Source organism: Adelges cooleyi, unplaced genomic scaffold, assembly GCF_023614345.1.
Source record: "Adelges cooleyi isolate 19-005CV unplaced genomic scaffold, UGA_ACOO_1.1 ACOO_flye_CR_arks_rails_tigmint_CR_PRNA_574, whole genome shotgun sequence".
Classification (NCBI taxonomy): Eukaryota; Metazoa; Arthropoda; class Insecta; order Hemiptera; family Adelgidae; genus Adelges; species Adelges cooleyi.
In genome coordinates, this window is record NW_026096268.1 from 1,217,045 (window position 1) to 1,242,434 (window position 25,390).

Genomic DNA, 25,390 nt, shown 5'->3' on the forward strand with positions numbered 1-25,390 from the left:
TGCATGTCCATAAATCTGCCGCTGCATGTCAATTTTCACCTAAGGATACGCGATTGTTTGTAGAAATCTTAAGATGTGCGACTTTTTTTTTTTTTACTTCAAACATACAATAAAATCAATGCGTAAATTACAATTAGGAATTTCGTACACCAGAGTTTTCAAAAGTTTGTTCACTAACTACCAGCCGCCGCCCACCAGGGGTGGTTTAGTGTTTACCTTCTGAATAAAATATACGTTTTTTATTTGTTGACGAGTAAAGTATAAGCAAATTTGTTAATAAGATTTGACAATAGTCACTAAACTAAAAACTGTTTCAGAAGAAAAATTAGCCCTATTCAAAAATAGGTCCCCGGGACCATTGTTATTACCAAGGAGGGGGTTTTCCAGGGATTGTGGATGTCAACTTATTCGATGTAGTTGATTTTATATAATAACAATTAACATGTCTCGGGAGAATTATCGTGTACCTATACTTTACTCATTACAGAAATTAAAGATAGAGAGCGACAAATGCGTATATATATATATATATATATATTATGTACATCGTGAATATTTGTTTAAATAAAAATACATATATTTTTTTCATTTAGTTCAAATGCAAAATTTAATTCACAAGTTATTATTAGTTTTGATCTTTTAAAAAGAGATGACAATTAATGGTGTTGCTAGGATACATTGTTAACAATTATATGTAAAAACTATACGTAGATTTTTATACTCTTAATTCTTTGTGATTTTTTTTCTTCAATAGTTATTTCCTCTGATAAAAACAATGAATGAATTTTTAAGACAATGGCTTACTCACCAACTAGGGATAGAATTTCAATCTTTGTCGCCTGATAACTTGTATTCTAAATTTAAAAATGGGGTGCGTTTTGGACAAATTCTGCAAAATTATAATATTCTAAGCCCTGAACAAGTAGCTTTATTAGTCGATGAAGATGACGAAGCAACTAAATTATTAAACATCAATCGACTCCGAAGCTGGTTGGGCACAGTAAATGTTTCGTTGGATGATGAAACTATTGAACAAGTGTTGTCAGGACAAAATACTGCTATATCTGGACTATTATACAGGTTATGTTTTCATTTGGAGTCCCCCGACAGTTTGAACTTATTTTTTCGTGCACAACAAGCGAATACCCATCTCAAAAAATCTGAATCTCGTGAACGTGAAGTGTTCGAAAAATGTATTAAAAGAAATTCGTATCAACTCCAAAATGACAAGTTAGATGACGTTAAAAAAGCACAAGGAGATTATACGGCGACTAAAACAGAATTTCAGGTACTTTGCGACGAGTTTGAAGATTTCGAGCGCAGTTTACCAGAAAAGATAATTGCCTGGACACACAGGGGAGATCAAACTTGTGAGAGGTAACAATAACATATACTCGATCGGGTTTTGTATTATTATTTTGTAATAAATTTACTTACATTTTGATCTGATTTTTCTAAAGGTACTTAACAGATCTTAAGGCTTGTAAAAAGTTCTCAAAAATATATAATGGCTGGCGTAAAGAGACAATTAACACATTTCTGAAACAAAATTTAGATGATCAAACGAGCCTTAATAAAAATGAGCTAAGGCGTAAATCGATGCCAGATACTGTCAACCTCATATCCGACTGTGAGAAAAGAATGTTAATAAAAATTAATAATGCGAGACACAAGAAACGCTCTAAGAAAAATGATCGCAAGACTAGTACTTTAGATAACCGAGTGAAATTTGTCGACTATGGTGTACGATCTCTAAAACCTAAGGAATATTGTAAAGTCGATGATGATACAAAATTGAAAATAAAAAAAAGAGTAAGAAAATAAAAATGAATGATCGCTGTTTTCTATTTACATTGTTTACAGCTGCTAGATGTTAACAATGAACGAGAGAAAACCAATCAAACAAATGCAATGAAAAGTATTGTTTTAGAATTAATGGACTTTAGCATAAGAGGATGTGAATATAGAAAAAAAAACGCAGGGAATATTCCAAAACATTCATGGGAAAGCTGGTTGGAGATGTTCATTAAAGGACGACCATTATTGGTCAGTTTAGACGATGCACTTGGCTTTTTATTAGACCCTAAATATGTGGAAGACAACAAGCCATATGCCGAAATTGAACTGAAAACTCAACACGTTCTCAATCGAGTAGACTTAAAACATTATTTGGAAGGTACTGGGATTTGGTCGGAGAATGTACTGGATGTAAAAATTAGACGTCCACCGGATGGAGATCGCGTTTTAGGGTTTTTGGTATTTGATGTTCTTAGTTCGTTACACGGTCTTCCGCCGCCCGTTGTCAATATGGGATCAGTAATGTTTGGATCCACAGTTGGCGTTATAAATGGCAACATCGGAGACATTGAAAAACAGCAGCTTATGGAATCATTAATCAAACGTAGTATACTTCCTGTCCTACCGGAAGTGGCTCTTCAATACTGTATGTATTCGTTTTATCGAGAAACTGATAGTAATGAGTTGCTAGCGTTATTAGAATTAGAAGACAACGACAACACACAAAATACGATTATGCAAGGTAGGTATTTATAATATTATTTAATTATTTTAGAAAATTAATTTAATGAAATGCACGTACTACATATTTTTAAGGAGAATCACAGAATTTTACTCAGAGTACCTTAACAGAAGCCACGTCTCTAAGTAAAGAATTAAAAATTAATTTATCACTTCCTGATACACCACAATCGAAACAAACCCAAACACCGTACAATGAAAATGATAAAAAATATGAAAAAGAACGAGCTGAATGTGGAAAATATGCGTTTCTTAGTATTTATAAAGGGAAAACTCTACCGAAACATTACTTGACCGACTGCATATTATGCTATATTAAAGAGAATCAAATGGTACAAGGTTTTGTAATAATTGGGTATCCAAATACACCAGAAGAGGTAATGTTACTCGAAGAGAGGTTGGCCAATAAGAACTTTCCTCCTCAAGGTTTATACAGTTTTATGAACGAGATGGAGTTAACAGTAATGGTACCTTTTAAAGCACCAGATTTAGGAGATAAAGGAAGATACCGTTCGTCACTTACTTCATTTGTAAAGGTATATTAGGTATGCACAGCACAAAAAAACTCAGTTAATTTTGTTTCATTATGTTTTAAGATCGTATCCCTTGATATTCCATCAAGTGACGAGTTAAATGCTATGGACAAATATTACAAATCTCACGAACTTCTGACGTTATTGCAAAAGACTGACAAAAACACGGTTATCGATAACGACGATATTGAATTTTTTTGCGATATTTTATCTGGACAACCAGTAGACTGGAGTGAACATGTCCAGTGGATAAATATTGCTAAGTCGCCAGTAATCGAGGAAAGCGACAGTACAAGTAGTTTAAGTGCTCAAATATCCACTGCCCGTTCAGTGCCGTCACACGAAAGGACAGTAAAAAGAAATGCGTTTAGAAGAGAAAGGTTAAGCGGAATGTCAGAATTCGATTTTGTGGATCACATCAAATCAAAAATGTTTTCGAACTCGGCACTTTTTTCTTCTCAAATGAATGAAATGAGTGTTGTAGCTTCAGCATTGTTTGATAATCATTTGCAAGGGGACGATGGTCTTGTGTTAGGACATATATGGAAGTCATTAGAACGGTTGTTTATTGAGACAATCGAAAGCTGTTTTTTTCACAGGAGAATTTTAGTATCAGAGCAGGAACCATACGTGGTTATCATAAAAAGTATTCTCGATGAATTGCTTAGTGCTCAGAATATGAAAAAGTTAGAACTCGTGAGGCAATTGCAGTCCGATTTATCTAGAGTGCCGGCAAACATAGGCAACACGTCACCCGACATTATGCGACAACTAATGTCCGCCGTTTCGGACGTCAGAGTAATTTTAACGCAATTGACTAATCAAAAAATAGAAAAGAGTAGGCAGTTTATCGAAAAGGAAATCGTCGATACTTGGATGGGCAAACAGATGAGTTCTATAGTTACTGTCTACAAGTGTATAATACAAGCTGAGGTTTTTATCATTTTTATTAATTCATTATCTTTTCTGAAATAATATATTATATTATTTTTGTTAGTTGGATCGTACTATAAATACGTTAATTTTCGTAAACGCCTACATGTCAAAGATATTCAACTACAAACTAAGCGCATCCATGTTGCTAAAACCAATTGATATGTTACAATCCGACGACCGCGGTCCACGAACTAAACAAAATACGGGTGTCATCGAAGATCTAGATAAAAAACTCGCGGAAACCGTGCGATTGGCTTCTATAAAGATCACGAATGTGTTTAACACGATAGCTGAATGGTTGGAGGAAATAAACGAAACGATTGATTTAGACTCGTCGGCGTACACCCCAGCATATTTCATCGTCTGGAAGTATGTACTACAAATGCAAAAGCTGAGGACTGCCAATCAGTTGAAATTAATAATGGCTAGATTTCGACAGGTCATCAAGGTAGCGTTTTTTCTTTCGTGCCAACCAGTAACCGTACTTCTGAACCAAACGGGACACTTTTTTTTTTTGTGATTTCACGCTAGGAAATGGGCAAGTGTTTTGTCCAACATCGATTAGACATGAGCCAACGAATAGATGATCGTCTGCAACACGAGCTCGTGGAGACCAAACGTATTTGCGAATTGTTTGAGACGGCAATCTTCGAAGGACGGATAGTTCGACATGAAATATTAATGATCGACGATTGTTTCTATCTCAACGCAGAAAATGTATTGTATCCAGACTTTCGCCCTCCTTATCCGTTTCCACTGCTGGAACCCGAGGAAGGATTGCTTGTGCCTACCGGACGTATTAAAAATCTTATAGTTCAACTATGCACGTTCTGTCCTGAAAGATGTATTTCGATAGCAATGCTTTCTAATTTGTTATCGAATCGCGCCAAGCGGTACCCAATATGCGAGTAAGTGTAGTTAATTTCCGAGCAATTGTTTTCAATTTGAATAACACGTTAGGTATAATAATAGACTGTCGAGTAATGCTGATTCGATTCCCCGTGCTATGTTCGGATACACTGTTAACTTTATAGACTGGGCTGACTTTATTATTAATTGTTTTGAATTGCCATATGTAAGTGTCGAGAACTTATTAAATCTAAAACGAGAATATTTGAAACTAGAAAAAAATCACGAGGGGACCGGAGACGCCACTGGTAAGTTAAATGGTTAAAAAACTAATATACCATTTCACAACGCTGTGTTAAAAAAGTGTTAACACATTATCAAACCTTTATGGTTGTTAAGCTGTGAAATTAATTATTTCGTAGTTTGGTTGTCAGAAATTTTAATTATATTATATTAACGAAGACGTGCATAGGTATCATGAAGGTATGATAAGTAAGAACGCCTTTGATTCAGTCCCATTATGGTTTGAAAATACTCTGCCCGCAAGTCCGTCAATATTTCTTCGATACTTGAACATCAAAGAATTAATATTTTTAACATTCTCTATTGATGGTAAATTGGACTATATAGCTATGTTGCTAGCTTTTTGTAGAGACGAATGCTCTGTCATCGGGTTAGCCAAGGCTGTTAGCGTAATCATGGATACAAATGTTATACCTAGCCAGCACGACGAGTGTCCGAAAAATTTAATTATATTACCAATGGAAACGTTGTTTAAGACATTAGTGTTATGTCTCAGAAACTACATGGTAATTAATAATATTATATACGTAAGAATATTAGTTAATTATTATAATAGCGTCGTATGCGTGGTATTGTAGGTTAAAAAAAAAACTGATTTGGACGATTTAGTAGATTCGTTGAGAAACATATACTGTGATTTGACAAAGCAAAATGGCAATGTTTTTGATGCATTAGAAGTACTCAGAAGTGATAAACTTAGAATACTGTCCGAAATAGGATTTCGGTTTACTTGCAGACCTTTATCAGCCATTGTATCTTTAAAATAATTAAAAACTCTAAATGTTTATTCAGTTTAACATAAAAATATTTGTATTTGTTAATGTATTGTGTATATTTATACAATTTATGAAATGTTATTTAGATATTTAAATATGGTATACTTAATAAGATTATGGATCCGACTTATTTTAGATTAAATTTTTATATTTATTTTTACGAAGATATAAAAAAATCAAACATAACAGATATATTGACGCATATTTAAGTTTTAATGTAGAGTTAAGAGCAAAGGGTTAATTTTTTATCCTTATTTAATAATGTCAAAAGATTTACAATTTTTTTCTATCAGAAATGAGTAATTTTTCCGATTTATTTAGTTGGGACTAAGAATTTAACTTCTAAAAATAAGATAAAAATAGTGACTTTTATAAAGTAAAATGGACATAAGAGCTTTCCTTTTGAATATTTTTTAATTTTGTTTTACTGTTGATAATTAACAAAGCCACCTTAGATTCTCTGAGTTGTGTACAATTTTCTAGCAATCGTACAATAACATGATTACGACATTGTATTATTCATAACATTTTTCAATTTTTTTAAATTCTTAATTTATATTACATTTTTAAATGATTCAAACGCTCTCTGCGGAATTTTTTATTTAAAGGCATACGAATGTTGTACTACTAAAAGAAGGACTACTTGAAAACGTATTTTGACTAATTATTCTAAAACTAATGATTATATAAAAAAAAATAGACAGGGGAGAGGTTTTAAGTAATACTATTTTTATCAGCATGGTCGACTCATTTAAAATTCCCCTACTTTACTTCCCTCGCCTAAGCGTTTAAATACTCTAGAGTCTAGTTCAATACGCATTTTAACTTATCCTTACTTCGTTAAGCGTAAAACATTTTTTTAACAAATACACAATGTGTATGTAAGACATAATACTTATCTTTTTCTTCCATACTAAAATGTTATATTACATAAATATATTTTAAGATATCCTGTTATACATTAACTGTCTTTATTATAAGTTGTATCAATATTTAATACGTTTACCGTCTACAGGTTGGAATCAAAGGGGGGTTTTGCGAATGATCTGTGATCATTGATAGTGAAACAATGATCTGTGATAGTAACTCACTATGCTCCGTTCCCACTATGCTGTCTTTTGTTATGATAGCTAGTATAGTATCTTTCGAAACGCTATAGTTACATTTCTTTTTACTTTCAATGAGTTCATGCTGCGATAAAACTAAGAAATAAAATCTTCGACACTTGGAAAACAATAGTAGTCTTTTACTATTGATTCGTTAATGCTACAACGTTATAAAATATTATCATTATCTTACTTTTACTTTTCAAATAGTAATTGAAACTCAATGATAGTTCTCTGTTTCTTATTGTCCTTTAAAGAAATTAGTAATATCACAACAATCCGTACATATAGGGACTACATAAATACGAATTCTTAAAAAATACGTTTTCCTAATCATATAATATGTTTTATGAATACTTTACAATTTTTTTTAGTACAGTATTTATGTTTAGACAATTTATTAATACTACTTTTTTAACATTAGTTGAATCTAACGTTTTTTTGTAAATCTGGATTTTGAAAATCCCATCCCCAATGGTCAGACAACATTATTAATGGTAGAGACATGAGAAGCATTTTTAAAATCTATTTTAGTATGATTTTAAAAGTTAACGCTGTAATACTTTAAAATATTCTATTTTAAGTAAATTATAAATTATAATTAAGTTGGCAAGAAGCCCAACAGGAATTACAAAAAAAACTTTTATTTATTCATTTTCTATTTGAGAGATTTCCATTGAGCTCACGTAAAATGTACAATTAATATTATATTACTTAACATTTTATATTCCGTGTGAGTACACATTGTTTTAACATGGCTATGTATGTACATATCTGTACTTCAAAGTTAGTTTTATTACTCAACATGTGTTAATAAAAACATAATATGTTTCTTTCTCTTACATTTTATGAATATATATTATACTAATTATTTGTATTAATGTTTACAAATATGTTTAGGTACAAGTATAAATTTTATGAATGAACGTTGTACATTACTGAACTTTAGAGATAACGTTTTGATTGAGATTGCTGAATAGCCTTACTGCTTTGGTAGTTTCCAATAATGGTATAACATGCTATGAGTTTGTATGAATAACGTTTGAAATTGTAATATTAATAAAGCTTTAATAGTATTAGCAGACTTAGAAGAAGTTGTCTAAAAATATTTTTTTATTATAAAATGTTCAATTTAATTTCTCTATTACAATCGAAATCGTCGCCATGCGTTTTTTTTTTAATGGACGTTTCTAATTGAGGGCCCGGCTAATAAAAATAAATAAAATAAAACTATTTATTAATTACAATATTTCGTTATTTAACGTCCCGCGTTTGTTTACCATTATAAAAAAATATACTAATTACCGCCTTGTGATTTTTTTTATATGTGAATAAAAGTGAAGGCACTTACTTTTTGCTTATCCATGTCCCAGGTTAGCTAATGAAATTCAAAACGAAACGCCAACACAATAGTTGCAAATTAAATATTTTAAACAAATTTCATCGTACACGACACACGTCCGAACTATGTCGAGAAACATCAAACTAATGCGAACCACCGTAACAATTGAAATGACTAGGTAGTTGTAGTAGTGAAAAAAGTACTATAGACAAGGACGTACAGTTTGATGATGTGGTGGTGTCCCAATATTAACCGATTTAATATAATGTGTGGAAGCAACGTATAGCACACACGCACTGACGCGGGTCCGGAGTAACATGTATAATGTTGCATATATTATATTTGAGTAATTCTTTATACGTGCTGGTGCGCACCATACAATGCCTGAGCAGGCTAGAATCAAAACTCACATAATCCAAAAAATGAGTTGGCAACACTACCTTACTGGATTATTGACGGTAAATCCGAATGTGTTATTAGATATTTTGAAAACGATTATAGATATTGTGTACATGTAGTGGTTAAAAATCAAAACTAACAAATTCCACAGGAACATGTGGGTTTTGTTACTGAAATATTTTTAACGAGAATAATTCAAAAATACTTATATTTATTAGATTTTAAGAGAACCGTTATGATTTTAATTTTAAATGTTGTTAAGGTGTTTTGAAAAAAAAACATTTGTTTTACTCTATGAACGTAGGTATTAACATTTTTTTTGTTTTATTCGATTTTTTTACATTTTGGTGTCAAAATGGCTCATGTTCCATGTAAATTATTTTCAAAACTCACATGATCTTGGAGTTAAAACTCAGTTGTTCCAAACTTCATAAAAAAAAAAATGTTTATCGACTAAACTTCTATAATTTGATGCATATTTGAGTTTTTTGGCCTAAAATAATTCAAATAATTTTGTATAGATTTATTTGTTGTTTAGAAAACCCCTCTCCCAGTTTTTGCGTTTTCTAAAAAATGTAATTTTTGGAACTTGTGAGTTTTGATTCTAGCCTACTCACCTGTACTCCATATGCTTGATTAAATTACAAAACAATATAAGACCATATTTTTGATAAGACTTGAAAAAACGCATTATCATAATATTTTATACACAATCATTTTATTGTATACGAGCTTTGATAAAAAGTTTGGAAAACACTTGATATTTAAAGTGTAAATGCTCTTTTTTATGATTTAAGTAGTCAATAGTCATTACTAAATGACCAAATTAACTACTATAAAATATGCCAAAATACTGAATAGTATTAATACATCTTCGATTGGTTAAGAGGGTATTCATTATTTACACACTTGTATCAATCAATTTATTACAATTGTTTTTATGCATACTTCTTACCTAAATCGCTAACCCCCCTGTGATCCCATTGTCCTACTTTTTAGCTATTTTATACATTTCTCTTTAAAATAATAAAACTGTTTCAAAAACCATTAATACTAATAAAATTACAATAATAACCGCAGTAAGATGTTTATGAAGTCAAATTGGAATTAATAGTTTTTACATTTTGGTGAATGCATAGAATAATTGGAAGTGAACAATTATATTTATATAATTACCAATTAGGTAATTACCTAATTATTAATTAGGTATTAATTACCTATTGTGTGCGAAGGACGTAACTGACGACCGTGAATACTTTTTAAAAATAAAAAAATGTACTAGATAATAATATGTTTAAATTTAGAACCGGAAGTGGAGCGTGGTAGAATAATGCATGTAGATAAAAATAATACTTCACACACCTTCCTCCCATCCAAAATTTTTAACTTTAGTAACTCTAAAAGTAAGTGTCAATACTGGTTATCGACTACCTAGTCATTTTTCATCAAATTATTCTTAATCTAAAAAGTTAATTAAATATATCCGTTACCATAGAAGTTTTCAGTGTTGATAGAGCTTTGAAAAAATAAAAATAAAAAGATAAATTTAAATATCGGCAACTATATAGTGTATACATTTATATAATTATAAAATGAAAAATTATATTCTAATATTCTAAATGTTGCGCTCTTTTTATCCAAAAAAATGTTGGCCAAATATTTCAAAACGCGATAAGAATTTAGATTACGGCAAAATTACTGTAGAAAATATAAATGCATTAAATACATTATTATGTAAGATTAAGGCTCGTGGGTGTTCCGGTAGATGTCGTGTATGACCGTCCGACCATCTCTTTCAACCCTCCTAAACTACGCTCCCTTCCAACCCCCTCGAACTGTTATTGGGGTGGGCTAACTCGAGTGGCATTTTCCACTGTGGAAAACACAGCAGTTTCCACGAACGTGCCGTAAACGCCACCCGGTTGTTATTCAGAACGTCATATGCCGCGATGATAAATATTTTTTAATAATTTGTGTTCCTTAAAAAACATTATCTATTTACAATATCTGAGAATACTATGTACTCGGCTTGATCACACAGGACAGACGTTTAACGTGAGTACCCATTGACCTAATCATACTATTTAGTATAATTTTACCGGTTTTATTTTGTAGCCTAATTAATTAATGCCGTATTTATTGACCAGAGATTGATTGAAGATCTCACGATGTACACCTTATAAGTTTAGGTTGATGTATCGTTTAAAAAAATTATTAAATGAATATAGAAATTGTTATTTAAAATAGGAAATGTAATATATTTTTTATCATAATAAAATAAACAAATAATATCACATTACATTAAAATGGTTATGAATCCGGTCCATCTTTTATAAGGTCATAATTTAGAACGATTACTTTAATAATGACAAATTTAACAAAGATCTTTTTTATAACGAGTGACGTTTTTTAGTACAACAAATTAAATATTTTAAAGGTAATTGATATTATATATTTTTTTTAATAATCTTTGATAGTAAGATGGTATTTGATTTTTAATAGATAAATTGTTGCATAGCGTCTTCCAACAGAACAAGTAAATAATGCATGTTGTAAGACATACATGAACAAAAGTTAATTTAATATATACCTAGTAGATAATTATTTATTAGGAAAAACTATTAGAATAAAACTTAGGAAAAGGTTACCAGCTAGAAAAGTGAACCTTTTTTCTAACTGATATGTGATTCGTGCCAAAAAGAGCTGTAAAAATATCTACCTCGAACATATCATTTTGCCAAAGGAGCTACCCTTCAGCAAAATTCACCATCTTTTTTAAAAAATTTTAACAACTGTTATCTAACTTAAGTTAAGTATAGAACTATACTCTATTCAGAATAAGAACGCACCAGGCGGCCACGTAAAACCAGGTTTCTTATTCTAAATAGAGTATAACGCTTTATTAAATTAGTCGTTATAAAACATATTGTTTTAAAGACTATATAAAACCTAAAAAACTGTGTCTTGAGTCTTCTACATTTTAAAATCTGCCCAATCTGCTACTCCTAAACTTTTGTAGTAACTTTTGGAAAATGCTTATTTATGTAAGTTTTCTATACAAATACACTGTAGTTTAAGTTAACTATAAAGTAACCTAAAGTATTTCACTTTGAATATATAATAATTATATGGCCAAAAATAGAAATTAGCTCTTCTAGACCAACGGTACAGAAATATGAAATACGTAACTCTAAGTTTAGGTTAATTAGTGAAATGATTAACACGTATTAGCTTTGGTACAAAGCTGAGAAGGCAATGGTTTTTTATTTATTTTAATTCGTGACTAACTTAAAAGCTGTTATATGTATAGGTATATATTATGTATACCTAGTACACTATATTCATAAAAGTATACAACGAAAACTAGAGTAATTGAACGAAACGTGTCAAAGACTATAAAGAGGACAGAATTTTTTCATAACAAGCTTTTTTTCCTTCTTTGTTTTTCCTTATTATCGTACCTACACTCATTATCATACACATGGCTTGATATGGATCTACCGCCCGCTAGTAGTGACGTGTGGTTGCACGGAAGGGATCATTTTTAATGCACGCACAAGAAACGTTCGTGTTGGGACATTTTATTTTATTTTATTATATCACGAAAATTATAGTGTACACTTTTTTCGATTATTATATTATCAAAATTGTATTAGTGCGGGCGTTTGGATAATATTCTCATCTTTTCAGCTTAATATAGTGCTGCAGAAATCCGGGAAAAAAAATACAATTTACCTATAATGGTTACGATCAACTACATTATGTTTTACATATTATTATAACCCAAGTATTAAAAAAAAAAAAAATGTTAATTAATACAATTTGTTTTAAACATGGGGATTTAGTATACAGTGAATCTTTTTTGTCAAATACAAGAGATATATAGGTATTACATAGTATTCGAAATAACTATAATAATATGTTTAAACATTATTTGACTAGTACATTATATTCCCTACGGCAGCATTGATTATATACCCGAAGTTAATTATGCTTAAAATTATTTAAAACGTATTGTGTGAACACGAGTAAATATGTAACGAACTTTTATGTTGACTGTTTGCAAGGACTTTATTCAATATTGTATGATAAACAATAGCCTATAGAGCTGTACTAGGGCGGAGTGGGTAAACTTTACGGAATCGAAACCGATACATTTAGTAAAATGTGCCACACCGGTTTACTTAGGGATTAGCAATGAAGACATTCAATTATATACAGTTTAATTATAATTGTGCTTTAAGTCTGAAACTATACTTAATCCAGTCGCGCGTTATAAATTGTCTTACAGCTTATCATTCAACCATTTTTAGTAATATAAAAAGCTATAAAAAATTCCATTTTGAAAATAAACAATATGAAAATATAATTTTATATACTAAAAACTTGCAATACATAGCCTCATATTTTGTGAAGTATTAAAATGTAAATACTGTATAAGTACTATGCTCATGAAAAGTTGTGTTCATTAATTGAACGTACTCAAAATTATATGAATGATATTGACAGAAGATACCAGCCAGATAATTTGTTTAGTACTGTGCTAATGATTAAATTATATCGGTATGCTAGGTATCGATAACAGAAAACACAAAGAGCACTTTTCACATCTATTTGTTTTATTTGATATCGAAAACCCGCAATAGCGTTTTGGTTTTAAACTCACCGCACTTGAACCTTTTTTTTATTAGTTGTTTTACAAACTTAATTAAATTGTATTGTATGACGTTGGTTTAAACCCGTATTTTTTTACTAGTTGACGCGTACATATTTAGTTAAATTAACTCTATAAAATTGAACGTCAGATAAAACTCCTAAAATCAAAACAAAAATCTACTACTTTTCAACAAAATGTATTAGTTTTACGAGTTATATAAAAAAATGTATTATGAAATTTTTTTAAAATAAAAATGTTATTTTGATGAAAGCGACAACACGAAAAAATGGTAATCTTGAAAATAATAAAATCATGACATTGTTCTAGAGATAGTGTTAAAATATAACATTAGATACTCCGATATTTTAAGACAACCAATTTGTCATAAGAAATATAGAATACTTGTTACTTGTAAATTCCAATGATGTATATACTTGTAAAGTTTTGGAATGAATCATAGTGTTCATTTTATTATTATATCGAGCAAAAAAATATTTATTTCTTTACATCGAACAACTCGTTCCTATTTTATACTTAGTTTAACGGTAGATACATTACATTCGATTCTCGGTAACTGAAATAGCTAAATTATTTATGTCTTCCCCGGGGAACATATTGATTTACAAAAATTCCATCAACCTTGTTGTTTTTTTTTTTTTTACTTCTATTCGCTGCTATAGTAATTTCACCAGACCTGTTTTCCTATTGTTATTTGTTGAAAAAACTTTTCAAAAAAACTTTTTCGCAATGCTACGTTGGCGGCTAAGGTGTCGCGTGCCAGCGGTATTTTTGGCCGTTTACCAAAAGCTTATCGATCGGCTCCTCTTTTTTAGCTTATCCTGACCTGTGAATGGCCACGAGGGAAGTAAACAAAAAACACAGGAGTTTTAAACGAGTTAAATTTCTAATAAACACGACTTTATGGCAAACAGTCAAGACGTGCTTGGAATTACACCACCAATGAACGATCGGGAAATGGCAGTTCGATTTAGTAGTGCAAAATACGCAATGTCCGTCCTTTTTGACAGCAACTAAAACGCTTAACAGGACAAATGAACATTGATTTTGCGTATAATTTGTTTTATTTAATAGTTGGCAATAAAAGACAAAGATTAACTACTGTACGATGTACCTATATTTTATTTTAAATATAAAGGTCGCATGTAATTTATGTTAGTGTCAATACATCAATAGACCTCGTGCGGAATAAGAATAGAAAAAAAAATTACCGACATAAAGGAAAGTCTATATTGAATAAGGAAATAATTCAAACATGTATTTAATTGAACGGTACCAGTGTTATAATGTTATTCATATAATGTTGATTTATATAGTTACTGTATTAAAATGTTCAACTAAAGAGTGTAGGAAAAAATTAAAACGTTCGTTAGTTAAAAAGAAAATATAGATTTCTGCATTCAACAATTCTTTATTTTGACAACTCTTAGATCTGTTTTAACGGCAAAATTATAATATTATAAGTTTTTTTTTATTAAATACGCATTTCATTATGTTTGCTAAACTATTAACGACTAATTAATGTTTTCTGACATTACTAAAATATATACAATATACATATTAATATAAATATAAAACACCATTCATTATTGTACGACTTATGACTTATGAGAATATATTGTGGACCAGTTTAATGGACAGCAGATAAACTTGGGTCATATAGCAATACTTAGGTTCAAATATTTGATGTTGAAATGGACAGAAAGCGGGAGAAAACCGAATCGATGAAGGGATGAAAGATTGTGACTGGTATTTTAATCTATAGACATACTAGGCGAAAACCAACCAGAACGATCGGCTGTTATAATGACATCAACCCACTGTACTCGTGTAGGAATGGAATATACATTTGAAAAATTACTACACGCCCTGAAGGGGCGAATGAAAATACGCATATTTTATAGATATATATATTTTGAGGAATTTATCACGCGAACAACCGATTGCTCTCTTTTTATTCCGCTCTCGTGTAACGGCATTATTATTATACATGGCATGTGTCTAATCATATATGTATAATGCCGTGGAAGGAAAAACGGCAAAGGGAACACCGTGTACACGAAATCAAACCGTGTACACGTATCATGAAAATATGACAAAAAAAAATTGTCTTCGAAGCAATCTGATTTTATGGCTGCGTTTTATTGTGTCGGCAGATCATTTCGCAGTGTTCAATCTAATCGCTGTACCGGTGCCTGAGACGGAACCAAAACCAAACCAACTGTATTATATAATATGATGTATAATATATACCTAACAAAAACCTAACAGTGAAAAAAGGCCAAGTCCAGACCACCTCCCAAAAATGTCAACCTATCAAAGTAGTGATATCTACATTGTGGCCAAGTCAGCTATTTCTTTAGTTCATAACCACACATTCACTCCTACTTTCATGAGCAACACTGCTCTTTTATTTGTATTGCTTAACACTTGGCCAGTTTGTGAATGAAATATAAGGCATAAAACAGACTTGGCCGCAATGTAGATACCACTACTTTGATTGGTTGACTTTTTCGAGAGGGGATCTGAACCTTTTTCTTTTTTTCTGAGTTCTCTTCTTCCCATCACCCACATAACTCCTAAGTGAGTACATTTGATAATGATGTTTCATGCTTAATTCAGAAACTGGCCAAGTGTTAAGCAATACAAATAAAAGAGCAGTGTTGCTCGTGAAAGTAGGAGTGAAGTGTGGTTATGAACTAAAGAAATCCCACCTTTGTGCCAAATTTCACGTTTCTACCCTTACTGGAAGTGTCTTATAATTTTGATGATGAGTGAGCGAGTCAGTGAATCAGTAACAAAAATGCAAATTTTGAAATCCTCCCATTTTAAAACGGCTAAATATTAAGGCTTCAATTTTAGACAGTGTCCTAAGCTATTTAAGTTTAATTTAGGTTTCAAATTTTAAAAGCCCATCTTAAGAAGTAGCAGAGACATGAGAGTTATAAATACCGGGTAAATTGGTTCGTGTAAAGATACACTGGCATTGCTAGAACTTGACCGGCGCACTGCCGTGCGCTCAGATATAAGTACAGATATACACGTAGATTCTTGCATGATTATTAGTTTCATCGATTTGTTTAAAGCTAACTTTCGTGTTTTCGATTGTTGTGCTTTGGAAAAGTCGAACGTTCGTAAAGATACCAATTGGGTTTGGTATTTTTCGTCACTTCATTTCAACGTTTATTTCTCGATTTCTGACAATGTATAAAGCAGACGAAGATGCAATATTGTACAAGAACAATTTTAGAGGAAAGCCCGAACGTCGTTTAACCCATACAAGTTCGAAATCAAAACTCCTATGAACGTTCTAATATAGTTATGTAAAACAACTTTATATACGCCACTGGTATGCAGTAATATAACGTCTTTTGTTTTGTTAAAATGTGTTACCAATAGAATTTAGAATGTCAAAAAAAAAAAAAATAAATAAATAAATAATAGTAATACATTTTTATTTCATCTGAAGTATATTCACAATCATTTATACAAAACATATAACTAGCAAATTAGATAATTAATGTTAATTAACAAGAAAACATGATAGACGGAGTCCAACGACCCCACTTCAGTTAATAGTAGTACATTATAAATTATGTTTGTGTTTGTTTTAATTAAAACTCGTTTTTAACTATTTTGATATTATTCTATACTCACAATAGTTGAGTCTTTCATGGGCGCATTGAGCATATTATAAAACATTTTATACAACTTATTTGAAATAAGTATGAGTAGGTATATTGAATATAATGACAATATTATATGTCTAGGAATCTATACATATATGGATTTATTCTATGGTTTCGATGTAATAACCTTGGATTAAATGCCATATATGTAGTAAGAGCTATATTTTTCTTTTTCTCCTTGAAAAAAATTTTGCACACACGATAAATATAGTATAGATAATATGCGAATAATACGTGTATTATGTTGGTGAAAAAAAAGTCAGTGTTCTTATTATGATTTAATATATTTCTTCGTTTCATTATGAAATTAGTATACTTTTTGTTAAAAAGCTATTTTTCAGATTTTGACTAGTACTAAGTGGACAAAACAATAATTTGTGTGTTATAAAGAAAGTAAAATTTTGGCCTTATTTAAAGTGTATACATTTATGTTCACAAAAACACTGTATTTTGGTAACTTAATTACTGTTTTCGTTAATTAGTTTAACAAAATAATCAAACAGCAAAATAAAAATGATAGTATTGATTACTCAATTATTTGTGTACTACTTATGACCGTGTACACTCAAAAGTTTTTTCTCTGGGCGAAATAATATATATTATATAAATATGTTTATTAAACATATGTTATACATTTAAACTCTCGTGACTTTTGGCTGTGCCACTAACAAGTCAGGCACACTACGGTTGAAACAATGATTCGGGAGACAAAACAAGGGTTGCATACTCGAGAAAACGTAAAAAACAGAATAATTATGGAGTGTACTTTAGTGTAAGGCATGGTTAATGTATATATATATATATAACAAAAAGACTCGTAGCATTGTATTAATTTGTGAGCGTGTTGTTCCTTTTTTCTTCTTACTATTATTTTTATTACAGCGCCCTTCAGTTTCTTTTTTCAAAATAACAACCAAATTTTTCTTGAATATGAACATCTTGTTTACAGGAGGTAGATTTTGTTGTTTTTATTAATATCTTCATAATAATTCATCATTACATAGTTATTTTAGTATGAATAGCAGAATAATTTTAGGTATACGACTTACCTATGTAATGAAAATAAAAGGACACTATGAAATGTTACAACAAAAAAACCACTCCATTATAAAACTAATACTTTCTCAGCTTTGCTCGAAACTATATGTTCATCGGATTTTGTTATTTCAGCTGTAGCTATTATCGAATTCTTATGAAAATTAATAGCAACAAATGTCGGTGCACCGAAGTCATAAAAACAATCAGTTGTATTAAAATGTTTCCGAATAATTTTGTCCTTAACAAAAACAAATTTCTTTTACGTAAGTCATTAAGATAAAAATCGAATCACTGTTCAGTAAACGATAATAATAGTTTACATATACCTCAACATAGTTCTTTATTACCAAAATTCTGCTGTTTTATTTAAACTACTTTTAACGTTTATTGAAATAATATTTTATATATAGTATACTTAATATCAGCTAATATGACAATATTTCAAGAGTTTTGTTGATATTTTTAGTATTTTAATTATGCCATAAATTCGTTATAGTTTACTTTATGAATAGCGCTTGAGTATTATTGAATAATCAAGTGTTTTTATACTTTTTAGTGTGTTTCTATTAAAAAATATATTAATTAAAACTAGCAGTAAACATAAGTGCATTGTAATATAACTAGTATGTTGTGTAGTATACGAATTTCATTTGTAGTTCACGATAATAAAATTCAATGCTAAAGTATAATGAACCGAAATACTTTAATATAGTTTACAAATCCTGGTAGATAAATAGAACGTCAAAACGCTTTAATAGTTAGGCGTATTAGTTATGTTCTTCTTATTTCTATAATATGTGCTAATTTATAATATTATAATATTAAATAAAAACATAAGACGAGTAATACTTAAACAATAATTTTCCAATATCAATATTTAAAAAAAATCAATACTATGTGTAGCAAAAAACACCTCCGGTCATTGACTGTGACATGATACTTGTGGTTGGTCAGGTCAAATGAGTAAACTAAGAAGTATTTTATTAGCGCTGTTTCATCATCGTGAGTCTCGGGTGAACGAATTTCCACGTGGGGTTTATCACGACAACAAATATAGTCACAGCATTGCAGTGTCGTTTTTTAAAATATTTTCAACGGATATGATTGATTTAATAGGTTATAATGAGTTTTTTTTTAAAGATTTTAAAACAACTTAAATAGGATGTCACTGTGTTTGTGCGAATATTGGAGTGTTTAAGGTCCCATATTGATTAGTCGTGCTGGTATTAATTTTGTTGTAATTGTTATCTTCCGAAAACATCATTTATTTAGTTAGGTTTTTGTTATTTTAATCTCACGGCCCGTTCATAAATATATTATGTTTTATGGGCGACGCCTACCGACACAAAAGGATGATCGTGAGCGCTTACAAAATGCCAGGAAAGTGATCAATTCAAAAAAAAAAATAATAATAAAATGGAATAAATTTATCGTACGACTGGGTTCGCGGAGCGAATGCGGTTTAATTAAAAACACTGAAAAGAGTGGGGGGGGGGAAAAAAATCACAATTGTACTCAACTTGTTCGAGGGGTCAGCGCTGCGCACACAGTAGATACAGCCGTGGTAGATGGTCGGGAGGGCCACACGGGTACGGGTATTTATCCGATTTTCGCACCAAAAAATGATTTATTTCCAATTTATTATTTACAGACCTTTTGCCGTCCGATACATCTTTGTCCGTGCACTGGCCGGCGTACCGCGACACGAGCTTCTAAAGATATTTTGGAGGGGATATTATGGTGAAGCATTCCGATATCGATTTTGTCTTTTTACGCGGCGGCATATGAACAACTGACGGCCGTTGTTTAAGTGCAATGCTGAGTTCGAAGCGGCAGCGGTAGCCAAGCGAAAGCTATAAATAAATTATTGCGTTGTTGTTTGTTATGCGACGACGGTGCGTGGTGCTGGTGGTGGCGCCGGCCCACGGGGGTGTGATCAGGAAAGAAGGGTAGTCGAAGGCGAATTTAGTAGGGACGGAGTGAGGCCAAACAACACGGAACTCGATACGCCGGCTCATTCGAAAAGCCTAATGTGCGTTTTGCCGAATGTCATATTCAGGGCTACCGTCGAGTAGTCCCCAAAGGTCAGATGTGGGGTCCGGTGGTGGTTTTGGGGGGGGGGGGGTATTGTAAGCTGCGGCTGCGTTTGTCCCTTGCAATATACTTTCACGATATGCCATCGCGGGCAGGTATATACATTACATATTAGCCGGTAGCTGTAATAACTTTGACTTATTTACGGGCGTACAAAAAAAAAAAAAAATAAAAGAAGAAGCGATTTAGAACAAAATCAAATAGTGGTGAGTGAAAGACAAAAAAAAAAAAAAAATGAACTATAAGTCCTATAATAATTGCACTATGAATATAATATAACATAACTACCTAAAAAAACTGTTCTTTTATGAATGAGCTTTAGAAAATATAAAAAAAGCGAGATTGCGAATTAATATAACTTTTTATGAGGAGAAATCCAATTTCAAGTTACAACGCCCACCGTGTGTTTCGCGACAAATCGGGAAATATGTATCGACAAATACTTTGATATAATAGCATGTTGTTATGAAACATAACTGAACATATAAGGGTAGTAAAAATAATAATCTCGGGGAAAAGGATTTGTTATAAAATTGTACTGAATTGCAATCATAAAACGAACAAATTGCACGCTGTACAAAACGGTCCCATGGGGATATTAAAAAAAAAGTCAGTGACATTAATCGTTTGTTCTTAATATTGCTTACCATAACCGAAAACTTATAAACATGAATAAGATGCTACAAAAAGTATACCTATTTGAGTGGGCAGTTTAAGTGTGAATAATATTTTTTATGGTTGAAATGAATTCGATAACAATCATTAGTTATTCAAAAAAATTGGAGCCTCACTTTTGTTATGACATTGAAAATATTTGATTGTATACATTTATATAAATGGTATATTGTATTGGCTATATTTAGCGTTTATGGAATTATCATTTTGATATTTTGAATACGCATTGTACATAATTACATAATAACAACTATGTTTTTAATTAGCCTTAAAGTCTTAAAGAGAAGTTAGACAAAATAACCAGTGTCATTGTGACCAGTGGCAATTGGATATTACGTTTAAAAATAACTAATATTCAATTGTCAAGTTTGAAAAGATTTGTGAAATGATTATCCAGAATGATCTATTTACAATGTTGGGTAAATTCTAACTCTGGTTCACTTTAGATGATTTATCCAGCGTGAACCGTGTACGCCTAGCTTAATATTATACTTTATGTTTTTATTTATATGTTTTAGATCCACTATATAAACAATGAAGCAAATAATCTTACCCATCATCTTATTGGTGCTGCTTGTAGTCAGCTCAGGCGTTGGCGCTAAGGTAAGTGTTTTTTATTTTGTTATTAAGCTAATAGAAAATCGATGCTTACATTAAAAATGTAAATCTCAGTTAAAATAAATATTTTCATTTGATCTTTTTTTGCAACCCTAAACACCTTTCAATATTACACGAAAATTTGACAAAGATTTTTACTTTTTGGGCATTTATGGGGTTGAGTAAAGGGTGAATGAATAAAACGATTAGAATACAAATTGGCCGGTTTCCATTTTAAATACACCCTTTTTCTCGGGTTCCTTTGTACCGGTCTTATAGTCACCGCCCACTGTTAAAACGTCCAGGAAACTATGGCATTTAGCTTTTATGCATTACTATAAAGCAATAGAACTATTTTACTAAGGCCGGAAATTCTGCAGATTGTGTAATTAGAAGTTTTAGGGTGAAACAATGGGCGGTAAACAGAAATGGTATTACCGAAAAAGCCCACGATACTATTAAATGCTATTTAATTATATTGTAGAGACATTAATTTCATTTAAGCATGATAACATTTTGCCTATAGACTTTAACTGTATGATAATTGAGCTGTATACATTATTGTTAAATGAGAAAATTTAAGTCTTCTAAGAAATCAATTTATATTGTATCCAATATGTATTATAATTACAGACCAATACTAAAATCTCGAACTCATATGCATACCGTGTAATGAAGCATGCTAATATATTGCCACATTTAGTAGGTATGACTGATTTGTAGATCTTTCTTGAAAGTGGCTTTCTTATATTTTATTACTATTTTTTTTTTTTTATAAACTTTTAAATAAAACGAGAAGTGTAATAATATTATTATTAAAATCAAAAATTAAAAACTCATTTAAGTCGACCCTTGAAATAATAATTACAACAAAAAATAAATAAGAACAAAGCGTGCAGTGTTGTAAAAAAAAATAACACTGTCATAATTAATTTACCTCTTTTTTTTTCACCAATGTAATAAAAATACATCAATCTTTACTGGTGTACGTACAGTAACTAAAATGTCGACACATAATCGATCAAAATAAATTAAATGCAATTTTTAATATTTACAAATTGTATAAATGTACATAAATAAACATATATTTCAATTTTATTTATGTCGAGTTGGCAGAAGAAATAATTGATTAAATATGATTAGTTTGATTCCTTTTATAGAAATTCTATAGCTAAGAAATCCTCTTAGAAAATGTTCTGCCGTTCGAATTTTTATGAATCTTGCAATTTCTTTGTATTATCTATATATTATGAAATTAAAAAACCTTAAAAACTTGAGAAACGTATTTTAGTTTTTTAAATATATTTTATGCGTTTTTTTACACATTTTGTTATATGACTTTGTATGATTCTTCTTCGTCTTTACCTCAAAAGGTGTACACTATAGATTCTTAAATTACAAAAAAATACACTTAAAAATTAAAATTAATTGAAAAGTCGTCTTCGTTGTAGATGAGTTTTATAATATATATATACTTAATAAAATACAAAAAATCAGTTTCTAAAATTTAAAGATATCGCTGTATTTTTTACAATATTTTTTAATTTATTAAAATTTTCATTTATTCTTAATCATGCTACAATTTACTTCATGAATATTAACACACTGTTATGTATTAGGTGATATTTAATACACTACGTAGCGTAATTGTTATTATTATAATAAATTAATCGGAGACACATGTTTGCTGTGATTCAGTTTATGCGTTTTTGTTTAATGCCGGAATATATTTGTGTGGTATATATTTGTCATATGTGTTGCATAATATTTTGTGTACACGTGTGTCGTGTGCTAGGCGTATGGCAGAGTGTACGATTAGTCCGTCTACAGATTAGACTTATCAATATTAGGCGCTACCTGACGACTCTTCAATAACAATAACTTCAATAACGAGTACCGCCAAAAAAGATAATAATAAAATAAGGCAAGTGAAGTGGTCTCTTGTACTATTTTTTTTTTTTTTTTTGAAATGTTGCAACGTCGCTCCGCAAACCGTTAAAAAAGTGGATTCTTTTGGCCAAAAAAAATCCGCTAATTAGTTTTTCTCCGGTCGAGTGAAAGTGTAATAAATATAAAGACGGTGGCAGCGGTGGTCGTTATACAAGTATTTGCCCGAGAAACTTTTTATGGTTTATTGTGCGCACCTTGACGGTGCCGTGCACCCTCGAAACATGGAAAACTGCCTGTTATCCTTTCGCGCAGGCATAATAGCCCAGGGGAAATATTAGTTTGCGATCCGAATCGCCGAGGATGCACAGTTTTACGCATATACACGAGGGAGTTTTTTTCACACTGTCTACCGCTCGGTCGAATCGTCGGGGGTTACCTTAGGGTGCGATAGAGCAGTCGCGTACTTATTTTTTCTTATGTATATTAGTGTATGTATATATATTTTTTTTCGTCGGCACGAATCTTATGTCGTGACACCTCGGTATGTTGATCTCCGGCCGTATAAACACAACCCATACTTCACCGTCTTGTCGAGCCGGCCTCGCCGCCCACTGTACACGGAAGATATACGGGTTAAATATATATATATATATAATTTACGGTCCGATTTCGCTCAGGGGGAAAAATAAATGTTTAGCAGCTCGACGTATATTGTACTTTGTCCCTAAATGTATTTACTAGGACGAAAACGTGCGAAAACTTTGATTTGATAGATGTGCAAGGAGTTTGCAGATTTGGAGAGACTGCATCCGCGAGATGTATTACACGTGTATATAAGGATATATATTTTTATTTTTCATTTATAAATAACGTATTATGTACAGCGCGTTGTCGTAATGGTCACATTTCATGCACCCTAAAAATCATAATACAAACGATATTTTATGGTTATTATAATCAATAATGCCGACGAGTTGATAACAAGAATTGTTATCGTTAATTTTGTAAACAAATTTAACTAGGGGAAAGATACGTGCAAGCATTATAAAATAATTATATTTTATATACTCGACGTAAAGTCAATAATCATTTTGTTCATTCGTTGTATGTAATTATTAAGTGTCGTAAGGGAATTCATCTTGAAACCATCTTATGATGACAGCTTTAGACCTTCAAGGCTCGTCAAGCTACACGATTACGAGTGTCACATTTAGTTTTGCATTTATAATAATCGATTAATACAATATGCGTTACCGCGTTGCGTTTAATTATTGAATTTAGCTTTATAACGAGTTGCATAATTATTATGTTACAATAATTAACGAATCATATCTGTGGCAGATAGAATTGTTTTTAAATGTTGTATCAGAGGTGGTTTTTTATGAATCGAGTACGAGAGTACGACGAACACATAAAATAATAATAATAACAATGTGTGAGGGTCTATGGGGGTAAATATAAATACTCCGATTCGATTGGGCAGCTTTTAGATTATGGCAAAAGTTGTCGAATCTAATTTTCGGCCGTCTGCCGCTTTTGCGGGCCGGCGGTTTTCGTGTTGACTTGCGAATTATGCAAACTTTGTCGACTCTTTTCGCAGCCCTTAATTTAAACCGGCCTATTCGGGGGTGGATAATGCAAATACATTTCACGACGACGGTGGCTGTACGAGTACACGTCGCGACAGCAAACGACGGTGGAACGGGGGCGTGGAACGGGGGCTGTTTGTAAATATTTGTTAGCTCTAGTCCGTCTTGGCCAATGACGATAACGTTGCTTCTTGGCATCGCGTCGAGGCTTCTGTAGTATGATTGATTATAATCGTTTCGTCGCTCCTGCTTTAATCCCTTCCTCCTAGCCCCTCCCCCCCCCCCCCGGTCGATCATGGCCCGCTGAATTAATCACAATATTAAATCCCGAATTACTGGCATACAATGTAATTTTCCCGTT

General features: G+C 31.4%; 2 protein-coding genes across 2 annotated transcripts in view; both read left to right on the forward strand.

Moving 5' to 3' along the window:
- Positions 1-775: 775 nt before the first annotated feature.
- LOC126843010 (uncharacterized) lies at positions 776-5,926 on the forward strand. Its single transcript, XM_050580304.1, has 10 exons — positions 776-1,377; positions 1,461-1,812; positions 1,864-2,543; positions 2,639-3,074; positions 3,135-4,004; positions 4,069-4,455; positions 4,539-4,915; positions 4,968-5,176; positions 5,319-5,665; positions 5,738-5,926. The coding sequence occupies exons 1-10, from the start codon at positions 776-778 to the stop codon at positions 5,924-5,926; spliced, it is 4,449 nt and encodes a 1,482-aa protein (XP_050436261.1).
- A 4,759-nt stretch (positions 5,927-10,685) lies between these two features.
- The window catches only part of LOC126843763 (follistatin-related protein 5-like), a 98,947-nt gene continuing 84,242 nt past the window's right edge, over positions 10,686-25,390 (forward strand). Inside the window, exons 1-2 of the mRNA XM_050581511.1 lie at positions 10,686-10,837; positions 21,472-21,556. Coding sequence (XP_050437468.1) covers positions 21,488-21,556 — 69 coding nt within the window. The 5' untranslated portion in view covers positions 10,686-10,837; positions 21,472-21,487. The remainder of the gene's footprint in view (positions 10,838-21,471; positions 21,557-25,390) is intronic.

Coding starts and splice junctions, on each gene's coding strand:
- LOC126843010 (XM_050580304.1), top strand. CDS start 776: ATGAATGAATTTTTAAGACAATGGCTTACTCACCAACTAGGGATAGAA. Junction 2,544..2,638: donor AATACGATTATGCAAGGTAG/GTATTTATAATA, acceptor TTTTACTCAGAG/TACCTTAACAGAAGCCACGT. Junction 3,075..3,134: donor CACTTACTTCATTTGTAAAG/GTATATTAGGTA, acceptor TTATGTTTTAAG/ATCGTATCCCTTGATATTCC.